Source organism: Panthera tigris, chromosome A2 (assembly GCF_018350195.1).
Source record: "Panthera tigris isolate Pti1 chromosome A2, P.tigris_Pti1_mat1.1, whole genome shotgun sequence".
In the NCBI taxonomy this organism is placed as follows: domain Eukaryota; kingdom Metazoa; phylum Chordata; class Mammalia; order Carnivora; family Felidae; genus Panthera; species Panthera tigris.
Window position 1 is genome coordinate 142,449,565 of NC_056661.1, and position 15,492 is coordinate 142,465,056.

General features: G+C 38.8%; 1 protein-coding gene across 1 annotated transcript in view; it reads right to left on the minus strand.

Moving 5' to 3' along the window:
* Window positions 1-15,492, minus strand: part of GRM8 (glutamate metabotropic receptor 8) — a 755,100-nt gene that overhangs the window by 605,032 nt on the left and 134,576 nt on the right. The window contains exon 2 of the mRNA XM_042971356.1: window positions 3,207-3,423. Coding sequence (XP_042827290.1) covers window positions 3,207-3,423 — 217 coding nt within the window. The remainder of the gene's footprint in view (window positions 1-3,206; window positions 3,424-15,492) is intronic.

Sequence of the window (15,492 nt, forward strand, 5' to 3'; positions counted from 1 at the left end):
GTCAGGAATGCCTTGGGCTGAGACTATAACAGCTAGGACATCAATGGACTACTTGTCTTTATTTTATTAAGTAACTCCTGTCACGCTCCCCTTAGAAGGATCTTGGCTAGATAAGAGCCATCACAGATGTCTGTGTTCATGACCATCATTCACTCATTTTCTTCACTCTTGGAGATTCACAAATACCTCCCCCAAGGCTCCGATTTGTTAAAATGAAAAATATTCTAATCAAACCATACAAGTAATTTATCACTAAACAGATTTTCATTTCACTATCATTCCATTATGATCTGTCTGAATTAATAAGATAGGAAACACTGGAAGCCCCAATTTACACTGAAATTTCTTAGCAATCAATGTTTCTAAAGAGAGAAATTCTGAACAGCAGAGTAAAGGAAAATTTATGAGTTGGGAAAATATATAATTTTATTAATAGGCAGACACTCCACCAAATGAATTTATACATCTCCTTCTCAGTCAAGATACTACGATTTTTAAAAACACACTACTAACATGGTGACAGAAATGTCACCAATGTTGTAGTAAGAGAAGCGAATGTTACAGAACTAATGAATTTCCATCAGAGTCATCAGATCATTTCAGAATGGGTTAAGTTGCTACCATTTGCTATTCCCATTAATATCATTGTCATGTAAAAGGTTTAATTTTCAGCTATTTTTGTTCTAGATAAAAATCTTTGTCATTAAAATGAGGGATGATTTTGATATTTAATATATTCCATGGCATACTCTAGTGTGGTACTAATTTGGCCTTTTCAGTATTCTGCATATTAATTGACAATCCAGTCCTCCTCCATTCCCCAGATAAGTGAGTGTTGAAATAGAATGGACAACCAATCAAGTCACAGAATACTGAAAGGATCGATATAGAAGAAATGTGTTGCTCTAATCAGGAGCATACACAAGGCACTAAAATTATTTTCTCCCATACTAATGACTAAGATAGAAACAGGAATAATGAACGTACCATCTGAATCCTTTTATGTGACAGTATTACCAAAGTATAGCAATGCTCCCCAAAAGTGAAAACTAAGTATTTCTTTTTTTAGTCAAAAGAATAAAACTGCGATCTCACTTAACTTTTAGAACAATGCATTTTATCAGATTCTGCAACAACTGGCAAATTATGTCCTGTATTGAATTTTTCATAGCAATCTGTTTCATGCACAGAAAATGTGACCTGTAGTTGAAGAATGTACAGGATCATTGCAAAAAATATATCATTCCAATACATACTCTATTAGTTTCCTTCTCTTGTAGAATTATCACTCTGGTCGTACTGAAATCAGCTGCTTAAATAATGCATTAACCCTGCTTCCAGAAGCTGTTGTTTTCATTTGAGTGGGCATTTCCTCTAAAGATAAACTTGGGATTCTAGTCCAAGAAGATAATATAATTTGTCATCATTTGAAGTTCAATTGAATGCTTGAATCATTTTTATAGCAATAACGACATAATTTAAAATTTCACAGAAAAAGATTATGGTATCATGGACACTAACAACAGGTGTGGACAGTTCTCTGATTAAATCAATTAACCCAATCTGTCCAACAGCACCAGGCCTTTTCTACATTTTCTGCAATAGCACAACTCTGGGACAAATGTTAAACACACTAACCATTGTGTATAATAAACTCTCATGCCTTATTATATGCAGAAGAACAGATCCCAGCTATCTTCACGTCTTTCCAGAGAAACCTTATTCCAGTAATATAACTTTAGACTCTGCCCTTACTAATTCTAGATAAGCCCAAATCACTTCCATGGTCTTTTCCTGAGCTGAAGTCTCCAAGAAAGACAACGAATTATCAATATAATTTCTTCCTTCAAACTCTCAAAAACAGTTACTCAAAAACAGCTGGGGGCACTTTAATTTTTCCACAAAATTTTGTTAGTACTCTCATAGAAAAACACCTACACTTTATTCAGTAATTCTCAATAAGAATGATAGTATTTTTTTTCAATATATGAAATTTATTGTCAAATTGGTTTCCATACAACACCCAGTGCTCATCCCAAAAGGTGCCCTCCTCAATACCCATCACCCACCCTCCCCGCCCTCCCACCCCCCATCAACCCTCAGTTTGTTCTCAGTTTTTAACAGTCTCTTATGCTTTGGCTCTCTCCCATTCTAACCTCTTTTTTTTTTTTTCCTTCCCTTCCCCCATGGGTTTCTGTTAAGTTTCTCAGGATCCACATAAGAGTGAACACATATGGTATCTGTCTTTCTCTGTATGGCTTATTTCGCTTAGCATCACACTCTCCAGTTCCATCCACGTTGCTACAAAGGGCCATATTTCATTCTTTCTCATTGCCATGTAGTTCTCCATTGTGTATATAAACCACAATTTCTTTATCCATTCATCAGTTGATGGACATTTAGGCTCTTAAGAATGATAGTATTTTTAAGTAACAATATGTCTCCTTTCACCCACAAAGTTATATTGTTGACCAGTGAGCGATAAGGTTTGTGCTCTAAGTTGTTTTTTGTTTGGTTCCAGTTTTTTCACATAATGGAATGGATTTACAACCTCGTGGCTAAACACACACATAGTTAAATGCCTATAGAGATTTGGATAAGCACCTTGAAAAAAGCCCAGGACAGAGCTCTTCAGCACCTTGTTCTAACCAACGTTTTACATACTGCTCTTCATTCCAATGTAAGCTACAGAGTATAAGGTAGGAATAAAAATGCACAAAGTCAAATATGACAATAAGAATATTGCTGAAGTATAGCCTTGGGGGCTACTTCAGTATTGTTTTAAGATGATTACCAGTCTTAATCCCTCTAGTGTTGGATGTTAAATTCCACTGCCTTTTTTTTTTTAATTTAATGACTTGCTAATGTAAACTTCCATCTAGAACAATCAAATAGTATGTCATTTATTCAAATTTACAGTGGCTCTAATGTGCCAGCAAACTCCCTCGTCAAAACAGACAACTTTTAAAAATGTTCGCCTGAGTCAGGAGCTCTACTTCCTAAATTAGCACCAAAGTGTCACCTTGATAGACCATAAACAACAAAATCATTTATAATAAACCCAACTTCCCCTGAGAGTGGACAGCCTAGGCCATGCATCTATAGGAGCTCTAATTATTTCATACAGATCAGAGAGCACTTAAAGATGCTCAGACTTCCACAGTCTGTCACCTCCAAATATAATCATCTGATAAATATATGCTTACCAATCTCCCTTGAGATCTGAGTGAAGGCCTCCACACCACTCTCTCCATAGTTGCCCTCAGAAGCCAGTGTTGACACATAATTCCACCCCAGTGCTGTAACAATGTCCACCATGGCTTGCGCTTGGTAGGAGTCAGGCGGGACTACCCGAGAGAAGAAGTCATACCTGGTGTTATCACTTAGCTCTGGGGCTGTGGATGCATAGCTGATTTGAGGTATCTGCAAAACAAATGACAGATCATTTCAACCCATGAGGAACCCTGTCAAACAATGAGACTAAATAAGACACAACAGACTAAATAGCCAGTAACCTAAACATACCAGCTGGAAGCCAAAATACGGTTTTGTGACCACCAATTTAATTAGAAAGTATTATACAAATGTCTGTAGGATCACTTTCTTTCACAACACATTTATAAACAGCAAGAATGAATTTAGTTTCGCTTCAAGTTCTGAAGCCAAAGCAAAACGTTTGTGTGCTTTTTGTTGTTTCTTTTTTACATCATAAATGATAAGTTCTGGTACAGAAATGCGGCCAAAATGAAGGTATAATACATACACATATCTGAAAGGTCACCTCTGAAATTGTCTTTGGCTTTAGGTCATAAAGGTTACATGACTACAAACAGAGAATTTAATAGACTTTTTTTTTACACGTGATACCATTTCAGTCTTAAGATTATTGCTTTTGGTAAATTATTTTAAATATATAGTTTTGCAAGTTTATTCACTATTTACTGATATAATCATTGAGTATCACAAAAAGATTTGGGAATACCAACTGTGTATTTTCTAATAGAAAGATCTTTCCAGTTTCCCACTCAAACAAAATCACAAAACAGGAATCTATACTGTAATTTCTTTAGGGAAAGAGAATGTTTTCTGACATACACAGGGTGAACTGCCAGATTTTCAAAATTAGGAATCCTGTGTCATTCATCCTACATAAATTCAAAGTGAGTAACAAATTAACTACATGCCACAAATCTCCCCCCCCAAAAAAACTTGTAAAATATAACATTTACTCATATATCCAAGTGAGGACTTCTACTCTACCAATGAAAAGTGCTAGTATAGAAGAGCACATGGACGCTAAAGCAGCACAGTGGAAGGACATTCAGGCTAGATGGGGCACAGATGACACAAGAAATCTGGCAGACAATGAAGGGAAGGACATTTTAGCCACAAGGAACCACATGTCCAGAGGCATAGAGTCAAGAAAGGGCATGGTAGATTCCAGGAATTGCAGCGTTTCACACGGTGGGAATGCAGGATAGCAAGGGAGGAACACCAGGAAATAAAACAGCAAAGCTGGACAGATAAAGTGCTAGTCAGGTATGACAAAAAGTGTGGATTTTATCACAAAGGCATGGGGAAGCACAGAATGACTGTAACTAAGCTAGTGGTGGAATCAGATTTTTGTTTTAGAAAGTTCACCTGGCAGCAGTGGAGAGAGTGGCGGCCCTCAAACTTCAGCGTACACCTAGGTAGTCACATTCCAGCAAATTCTGACTTGGTATGTCTAGAGGTTTAGAAATCTGCATTTTACTATGCTCTCCAGAACAATCTAATACAGGTGAGCCTACACTGTGCTTAGAGATAAATTAAAGGAAAGCCATGCTAAATGCAGGACAACCAGTTAGAAAGTATGCAAGTATGAAAGAAAGTATGAAAACTGAACTAAGGCAATGATGGAGAGGGGTGGGGAAGGGGGAGGGTGTAGAACCTGTAAGTATCTAAAAATCAAGTAAAAGTGTAGGTAATGAGGATAAATGTGGAATGACTCTTAGTTCCATGGCTTTGGTAACTGGGAAGATGATATTTGCTATTTACCAAGCTACACAGAAGAAGAGGAGATTTGGAAGACAAAAATGATGAGTTTAATTTTGTGTTTGCTTTTTTGGATCCTCCTATGATATGAATGAAAGCAACCAAAAAGTAGGCATTAATATTGAGGATATGAAGTTCAAGAGTCTTCAAGACTGGAGGTAAAGAATGGTGGGGGCGTAGTGAAGGAGGTAGTGAAAGCCATGACAGTGCATGGGATCACCCAATGAAAGTATGAAGGGTGAAAGAAGGGTTATTTGGGAGCATGAGCTATGTAACAGTGCATCTCACCACCCCTCTGCTGCCATACCGTAGTGTGAAAATTCAGAGGTCAAAATGACTCCAAGGTGCCCAATTCAGGTTGTTTGGTTAAAGACTCAGGTTTGACTAGTACATAAAGCAATTAACTGTGCTATCCATCAGATCCCGTGATTAACGTGAGTGCTAAGATGTCAAAAAGGCTGCAGTTCCATCTTCCCACGTAGGGTTGCATAGTCTGGAATCTGTCACCCACCACACCCTGGCCAGATAATTCCCAGTCCACATGGAGGTTTTGACTCTCCTCTTGACATCCTTGAAAAGCCCTCAACATTTGAAAAACCTTTCATAGGTCTAGAGAGTCCTACTCCATACCAATGGCCAGTTAAGTAAAACTACACTTTCCAAGATATAAAAGCCTCAGTTACCCAGGGAGCAGTTAGAACAATGTGCTTGGAGCTCTCCAGGGTGCTGCAAGATCCAATCAGCTTCTGTGTAACCTGTATCTATCTATACTGACTGTAACAATGATTTAGCCTATTTAACTCCCAATTCTGTCCGATCCTGTTCTGGTGGGATTATGTTAACTTGCTTATTAACATCGTGAGACCATAAAAAACAGTCTGACCTGCCTTCCTCCTGCCCCTTTGCTTTCTCTGCTAGATACACTGGCCCTATTTTGGCAGACTGTTCCCTTGATTAGACTTTGTGCCTTTCTAGTACATGACTACTCAGCAAGGACACCCCTTTAAATCTCAAACTGAACACCAAATCTGGGCCCTTTTCACCTTTTATTGCCTGCTTATAAATAACCTTGGAAAGAGACAATGAATGACTCGGTGAGATCTTTCTTTTACTGAATAAAACTTTCGCAAAGATCAGGAGCATGTGCATTTCTATGTTCTAATGAAAGAGATTCGGCAGCCTGACTTTCACTTTAGAAGGAATTCTGTGCATGTGTGAGTGTGTGTGTGTGTGTGTGTGTGTGTGTGTGTGTGTGTGTGTGTGGGAGGACATAGGGGAGCATTCTATAGCAAATTCTATAGCACTATACCATTTCCTTGTCCTATTTGGATATATACCCTAGTTGGGTATATAATAATCCTCCCACTTCCTCGGCTACTCAGAGTCCAGCAGTAAAATGACTTACACAACCCCCACCTGGCCTATAAGAATGAGCCACCCCTTTCTAAAAATGAGCACAAAGTGTGAAAATTGAGTGTTTGAAACCAAAACTAATTATCTCAAATTACTACCTTCAGTCAGTCACTTTCAGGGCTGTTTAATTAGCAGTCAGCATCATGTTTAGGATTAATTAAACAGGTGTAAAGGGTATATAAAATAAAAGTGCAGATAGAAAATGGTTGTTTGAATAATTAGGTAAAGGACTTTCTCCCCAAAGTCTTGAGGAGTTTTCTCTTTGCAGATCAATGTGTGTAAAAGTAATGTGAGAGTACATGTTTGATTTTCCACTTGTTCAATTTTGGCTATGTTGCAGTCTACGATAATAGACATCAGGACATACTGATCATATTTTAAGATAGCTTTTCATGTTGTCATGAAGTCACATCTCATTTTAATTTTATTGTGGTTGACCACTAAGCATTGCCTCATTAAACATTTTAATTTCTGTGCATTATTCTCAAATTAACCCCCTACTGACAACTGAAGTGAAAACTTTTTTTAAAACCTGGAATGTTACTTTTTCTTTTCCCTACACTAAATCTATCCTAATGAATCCCTTCACCCTGGAGTTTCATCTACTAGAAAAAAAAAAAAAACAGTAAAAAACAAGTGGTGGGTGAGGGACAGAAGTAGAGAGATAAATGAGAAACAAAACAAGGAGAATGTACCAAGAAAACAGGGTGTTAGGGAAAGCATTCTGCATCAGCTCATTCTTTGGAAGAAAAACATCCTTCATGAGCCTCTGTTAACTCTCACTTGCCCATTCAAAAGATACTATCCAAACTCTTCTGGATCACCAAGCCCTGATATCAGACTCTGTCCTATCCTCTTCCCAACTTCTTATCTTCCCTGTCATGCCCTGACAGTGTCTGCACTTCTGCCCATGCTGTTCCCTCTATAACCCATTCTGCCCAAATGCAATATCCAGCTCAAAAGTCACCTCTTCCTTGGGAAACTTTTGCTAATTCTCTCAGTCAGAGCTGTCTTTTGCTGTTCCTCACTCTCATAGCCTCCATCGTCTGACAATACAACCATGACTGTGTGCTGGCTTAGAAGCCTCCCGCGGACAAATTCTCTATTGCTTAATTTGGTATCCCTAGCATCTTACGGAGAAAATATTAATGAATGCTTGGAGACAATTAGTTAATTGAACTGTGGCAGAATTTTGATGCAGACTCTTCCCCCACAGCCTTCTACCCTAAATCCCATCAAAATATTGGATAGGCTATTCTCCATTTGTCCTTCTTGTTCCTTCTCCTTCCTGCTATGTGTCCTAGGAATCTGCTCTGTGACTATCTCACTTGAGTTCCTTCACCTCAGGCTTCCATCTGAGTATGGTCATTAGGAGACACCAACAGAGATGGGAGGGCAGGGGACAGAAGTGAGAGTATTGATTCCCCCAACTCCTTCCCCACCAACTTGGTGTTTCTCTACCTAAGCCCTCATCTACAGCTAAAGCTCTTGCAAAGTTTTAGTGACCATTATGTACTCTTGCCCCTTTAGATCTTCCCAGTGTTGCTAGTTTCTGAGTACTTCCTATCCAGTGTTGGATCCTTTAACTGTGCCCACACCTTATAAATAGTATTTTTATTAACCTTTCTTCCATGACCCCTTCAGTGTGCCAGAAGCCTGACTAATACACCCACTCTTCCAGGTCTCTGTAGAAGAGACATCCACTCTCATGCTTCCCTACCCTCAGCCCTGCCCTAACCTCTCAGCCCTTCTCCATCCATTGTCCGTTCCAGCCTTCTCTATCACTGTCCTTACACAATTATTTCCTTTATCTTTCAGTGCCTCATCACATGAAATTGCATCGCTTGAAAACACCTATCATTTTGCTTTTTTCTTTCATTTTGCTTTTTATCATTTATTTTCCTTGCGATGAGTTTTCATAAGAATATGTAGCACTTAAATTAAGGCCATATTTCCATTACTCAAATAAAGGATATCTGGGGCAATTAATTGCACAACTCAAGATTTGTTTGTTAGGAACATTGGTTTAGGGAGAAAAAAACCTCTTCTTTTTCCACTACATTTTCACTTGAGCCCACAGAAGAAGAGATTTCCTGGGGCACCTGGGTGGCTGAGTGAGTTAGGTGTCTGACTTCAGCTCAGGTCATGATTTCATGGTTTGTGAGTTCAAGCCCTGCATCAAACTGTCTGCTGTCACTAAAGAGCCCGCTTCAGATCCTCTGTCTCCCTTTCTCTCTGCCATTCCCCCACTCACACGTGTGCTCTCTCTCTCTCTCTCAAAAATAAATAAACATTTTAAAAAAGAAGAGGAGATTCCTACCCCTAACCTCACCCTTGGGGAATTATAAAATGCATATTTCTACCTAGATCTCTACCTCTTACTTACTCTCCCCAAAGGAGAGAGAAGACAGAACAAGAGGTCAGATTCTACACTTTGTGGGGCAAGAGTCATGAACAGGCTCTGCCTTCATTCTTTGACCTGCCCACACACATCCCAGGTTTCTTTTCTCTGTATGGCAAGGAGACCAGGCTAGGCCTCCCTTTCTGGGAAAGAAGCCCACCCCTCCTCTCCATATTCCACAGACAACCAGCTGTGTGGCAGAGCAGGAGGCCCAAAGCCCATGTCACTGGTTAATAAGATTTCTGTGCAGGTAGAAATGAGTCCTAAGGTTGAGATGTAGTGTGTAATTAGGCCTCAAGTCCACACTAAATGTTTTCCAGTCCAGTTCTTAACAGACAGCCATGTGTCTGAGGAAGTTATGTGATGTTTGCCCACCTGTTAATAAAACTAGTTACTCAGTCCACGTTTAGCTAGTCATTCTAAGAATCTTGGCCTTATAAACCCTAAGAAAGGCCAAAAGTCTGACTTAGAACTCAAGGAAACAAAAGTTCTACTCTAGAAAAAAGAAATTCAGTTACAGCCTCTTGGATATTTTGATAAAAATAAACAAATATATATAGAAAGTACATATTTTAAATGAAAGCAGAGATTTTGGTCTTCTCATGACTGTTCTCTATTTCTAGACAGAATCTCAGATTTTTGCCTAGGACTTGGCTGCTCAGAAGACTACATTTTTCCAGCCTTCTTTGCTATGATCATTAGCAGTGGTTGAGGGTAACTTTTGAAAAATGAACTTGAAGGAAAAAGGCATGTCTTTCTCATGCACCTCCCTCTTTCCTGTTGGCCAGAATTTGGACAGGACCTCTAAAATTCCATTAGCCATTTCAAGTCATGCCCCAGTGAGGGCAAAGCAAAAAGCCACACCTCTTGGAACGTCTGGGTGGCTCAGTCGGTTAAGCATCCAAGCATCCAACTCTTGACTTAGGCTCGAGTCATGATCTCACAGATCAAGCCCCTGTAGAGTGAAAGCCTGCTTGGGAATCTCTCTCCTCCCTTCCCCTCCACCCCACCTCTGCCTTCCTTCCCTTCCACTCTCAAAATAAATATTTTTAAAAAGCCACACCCTAGTCCAAGGCATTACAATATCTGGATCCCTAAAACTACAGCACTATTTTTCCTGCTTCCTTCCTTAACCCTCTTAAATCTACTCTACACCAGTAATGAAACTGATCTTTAAAAAAAATCATATAATATCAAAATCTTGCTCAGAATCCTTCAATATCTTCCCATCGCTCTTATAATAAAGCCTAAAATTCTTGCTACAGAATCCTTGTAGATTTAGCATCTGACATCTTTCCCCTCACTCCCCTGATCCAGCCACAGGAGCTTCCTCTCTGTTCCCTGACCCGGCCAAGCCCTTTTTGCTCTCCAAACTTCATGCTTATTGCTCCATATGCTTTTCTCAAGTCTTTCCAGGCTTTCCTCATCCTTCATTCAGCCTTAGCTCCAATGTCTCATACCCAAACAAACCTCCCTTGACCCCCCACTTCCATGGTGATCTCCCCACCCCCATTAGTACCTCACTACCCTATTTATTTCCTGTATTATACTGATCACAACTTGTGTTAATTTGTGTATACTGTTTCCTCTACTAAAATGTAGATTCTATAGGGGTGTTCTTTGTGTTATTTACAACTGTAACATGAGCTTCTATCCCATAGAAGTTCAATAAATATATATTGAAAAAACTAACCCATCCATCTATCAATCAAGGACCGCTGTTATTATTTTTCTCCAAGCATTATGATTTTGAAAGATTTTTCTATAAAACTATTTAAGGAAAAATTCATCCATTTCCCATTTTCTTTATTACTTAAAGATCTATTCATTTGCTAAAGCTTCTGATCAGCATGAAATATTTGTTGTTACCAAGCTGAGGTGATAAAGTTCCAGGTCAAATCAACCAAGTGCCATTTCAGCTGTAGGTGTGCAGGCTCATCATAGGGAGGCAGGCTACTGCTACCAAGCTTTTTGAAATGCTGAAAATGGCCATGAAAATTTCATAACTATCTTGGCTAACATTTCAATCTGTCATTAAAGAAGCATAAAAATCACACTTCTAATCAAGGACCAAAGTCAGAGATTTTAAAATCATTTGCCCCTTCTTGCTTATCTTCATCTGTAAGATGGATATTCTACACAGGGCTGCAAATGCTTCTATCTCCCTTAAAGGCCTGTGTCTCTCCCTGTTGTCATCACTGAGTCTTACTATACATGACTGAGAGGGTATGATGGGGTATTGTCGAGATGCAAAGGGGCTGAGGAACTTTAAGACACCATAAATACTCATTCATGCTCCAAGAAGCTTACAATTCCACTCCAGCTGCCTTATGGGTGTTTCCCATTATTCACATATCAAAATACTGTGGATTAGCATAAAACTTGCCTTGTCTGTTCAAAACACTATGAATCTTGCATCTATATCTCTCATTTCCTGGTTCGTCAAAGATCCCTAAAGGGCCAAGACAACCCCAACAAGACTAGCAATGAACCACCTGAAGCACAGTTCAGAGGAAGTCCCTCAGAATCCTGGTAAATTTAAGTCTTCCTATAAGACACTCATATACATCTAAAAACAGGTTTGTAGACAGAAGACAATTTAAGAGCTGAGTCACCTCTTCATCATCAATTCCTGCCAAAAAGGTTTTTGTTCTTGTTTATCTCTACAAACAACCTTGCCCATTGATTATTGAACTTAATAGTGGAGAAGGTTAGTGGGGTGGGTTCCTCGTGCTGTTCAATAGCATCATTGGTTTTCTCCAGTGAAAGATCAGCTTGAAGCTATGCTCTTTCCTCAGGGGGTAGTGCTTGTCTGAGCACTTCTTCAGTGATGCTGGCCTTAGCAACAGCAGCCATCACTATGAGAGCTTCCTGCCACCTGGCCTTGGGATGGATTTATTGTTTTACAGAACTAGGTCCAGGAAAGTATAATGATTATGGCCATTTAACTTTGTCATTTCAGATGTGACTACTTTGCTGGTATTAAAACCACTAGCTCCTTGTGACAAAACATGAATTTATAATCAGAAATTACATAAAAATAAGAAGTTGAAGCTAGAAGTCAATGTCTAGCATTGACCCTCCTTTCCTCACACTGTCCTGAGCTGTCTTGCTCCTCTCAACTTCACAAAAATGAATAAGGAGAAGGAAAAGGAGAAAAGAAAAGTAGAGCCAAAGAGTGGAATAATAGTGAAGAGTGATGACCACCCTCTATTTGCTTTTCCCAAAACATGAAGAAGTACTATTTCTCTCCAAACCAAGACCCACTCAAAGCTATCCTGCCTGCACAGTAGACAGACAGTAATCTTCCTATTTGTATAAGTTAGTGCCAAATGTGAAATTCAGTTCCTGGCTTTCTTCTCAGTTGAATTCCCAGTCAATTCAAAAAAGGACACAAACTTTTGTGTTTTGATACACAGTGGAGCTTAGCAAAAGAAAAGGAGAGGAAGTCTATTGAAATAGGATATTGTGGAGGCCATGGAGAGAGAGAGAAAAAGAAAGAGACAAGGAGAGAGATTTCACTGTATTCTATCTTTATCCTTCTCCACAATATCAGCTCTTCCAGAATAAGCAAACTCTACCTACACACCACACTGACAGGGCCTGTGGTTAATTAACATAGCTGAGTATAGCATGCTGCTGATAGGTTTAAGGTCACAAGTTTAATTCCATTATGGGCCAGGATGCAGACTGTACCCCTTACCAGAACCTTCCTCCTCACAAATGTACAGCATCAATAACAAAGCCAACCGGAGAGAGGAGAGACAAAGTCAATTCATTCTCAGTCCTAGATAAATAATTCAAAGATGGCTTGCTACTGATGTGAATCTGAAATTTCAGAGGCATATATGAAGAGCTAGTCATAGGAGGCACACTTTCTTCAAAACAAAAAGTGCATTTTTGTACATATGTATACTTGAAAATATACATATATATATATTACACTTACGAAGTCATTTCTTGGTTTCAGATAATCCATTTAGATATCCTACTAATTGTAATAGGGTACATTTTTCTCCCCACTTTTTCAAAGGTATTGTATGAGTCAGGGAAGTGACACATTCAAATTGGGGTAACTCCAGGAGGGTTCATAAAGGGACAATTTTCAAGGCAGGGGCAGTATATAGACAATGGCAGTTAATGCCATAATCCAGTAAAAGTCAGAAGTCAGGTAGCAGTTGCTACCTCTGGGTTCAACGAGCTACAGAAACCAGAAGGAGTCAGGAATGAAAGCCATCTCGACAAAAACAGTGGCTTCCCAGGGGAGACACAGCCAGTCCCTGATAATTCCACAGAAAGAGATTCAAAAGAATTATATTCTGACCTCCTGCTGGCCCTCTCCTTGACCAAACTCACTGAAAATCAAGGGGAAAAAGAACCTGTTGATTCTGTCTGGATAGAATTTTCTCCCAAGACAGTGAACAGAAGGCAAAAGAGAGAAAGAAGGTGGATATGAGGGGCAAGCAGATGCTATCCATGCCAGGTATCATTCATCATTGATCATTATACACTTTAAGTACATTTACATACAACTGTGCAGATTTCCAGTTTTCTATATTATGTTGTTTTTTTTATAACTTGATGATTTCAAATAGTTTTGGCAGAACATCTCTACTAAGACATTTTGGTTTGGCTATTGGAAATTCCAACCCTACAACTAGCCAGTTAAGTTAGAATTTCTTTTGAAAAATAAGTAGGGGCACCTGGGTGACTCAGTTGGTTGAGCATTCCACTCTCGATTTCAACCCAGGTCATGATCTCACAGTTCCTGAGTTCGAGCTCCACACTGGGCTCTGCACTGTCAGTGCTTGGGATTCTCTTTCTCTCTCTCCCTCTCTGCCCCTCCCCTTCTCGCACTCTCTCAAAAATAAATAAATAAAATTAAAAAAACAAAAAAGATGCTAAAAGAAAAAGAAGAAATTCCTTGTTTGAAAAAGAACTGTAATGATGTTAATCAAATTGGTAATGACATTTGACTTCTAACCTGTTTATTTAAAATGAAAGACAAGCAATCCGTGAACATGAAAGAATTTACATATAAACAACCATAATTATACCCTATAAGATTAATAAACTTTTTCTACATCTGCTAATTACATTTTACAATGAGAAAGCACAGTAGCTCCTAAGGGAAAGAGTTTTTATAATCTATCAAGTCACTAGTAGTGTGGGAATTTTTAAGCCTAACCACCCTGCATATATTCATCCAAAAGTTCTAACAGCAAGTTGGATTTAAAACCTTCACTTTTTAAGGAAGGGACTTTAATATTCCAACTACTTCTATAGTTCCCTTAATTTATGGCTTCCCCTGACCTTCAGTTTCTCCTTACTCAAAAAATAAGTGAACACTATTTTTTTCTTATTTCCATACATTTCAGCACACTGTAATTTCTAGAAAATGATAACCATACACAAAATTGCAAATTAAAAAGGTTAATTCAGACACCCACTTTTTCTGATTAGTGGTTAAATTAAATACAATGTCTTTTTAACGGTTACTTTTTTATTAGTCCATTCAGTAAACTAGCTCCCACTACATGCCTGACACCATGACAGGCTCTGGGTATAGGGCAGTAAACAACACACAGTCCTTCCACCCCCACAAAGCATATGGTCAGATGAAAAAGACAGGCTTTAAAGAAACAATCACCCAAATAAAGAAAGCATTTAACGGCAACTGTAATGAGCACTGCGAATGAGAAGTACAGGCTGTGAAGAGTAACAGGGTAGCTCATCTGCTCTGAGGGAGACTGGGAAGGCTTCCCTGAGGAAATGCCAGTAAGTTGACACATGAAAAGTGAGGGAGAAAAGGGAAGAAACGCTGAACACTGGCCACAGATTGTCTCTCACTTCAGCCTTCTTTCAGCTGTGTAAACCACCCAATTCATATAGTGAGGAGGTGGGGGGCGGGGGGCAGTGCGCAGCAGTCAACTAACAGGTACTTCAATTTAGAAACTTGCCACAAGCTGAATAACATTATAACAAAGACCACTACTCCCCATGCTTTTTACACATACTATTTTCAACCAGTATATGCATAATTTGGGTTCGTATATCAGAACTATTTAAGAAAATAACTATGTAATTATTAGCAGGAAACTGCATTATGTTCTCATAGACTCTGAGGCTTATAAGGGTCAGGAATGAATAAACAAAGTAATGGATAGATGGGAGATGAAAGAATGGATAAATCCAGCACAAGCTAAGCACACAGGAAAAATAAACAACTTTAAGGCAAGGGCCCAGGAAAAAATAAATGCATACTTTATATTAGTTATAAGCTCTAATATTTGTTTCCTTTAGGAAAGAAAATAAGTGATTGAAAATAAAAGAAACACTTCATTTTTACTCAGGCAGTGAAGTCTTTGGGATAGGATTTCAAAAGACCTGAGAAATAGGTTAGAAATAACCCAGGAGGAGAATAATTTGGGCTTTTTTTTTCTTACAAGATAATATACATTTTCAGCACCTCTCAGGAGGAGGAAAAAGAAATAAATGGATCTGTCCACCTCTGAAAACTCTGCTCAGTGACCCAGCATCCCAGGGAGACAAAGAGAATATACTTCTCTGATTTCATTATATCTTACTACTACTGCCATGATTCCACTGTATTCCAGAGTAAAAGATAGCTCTTGAAAAAGTTT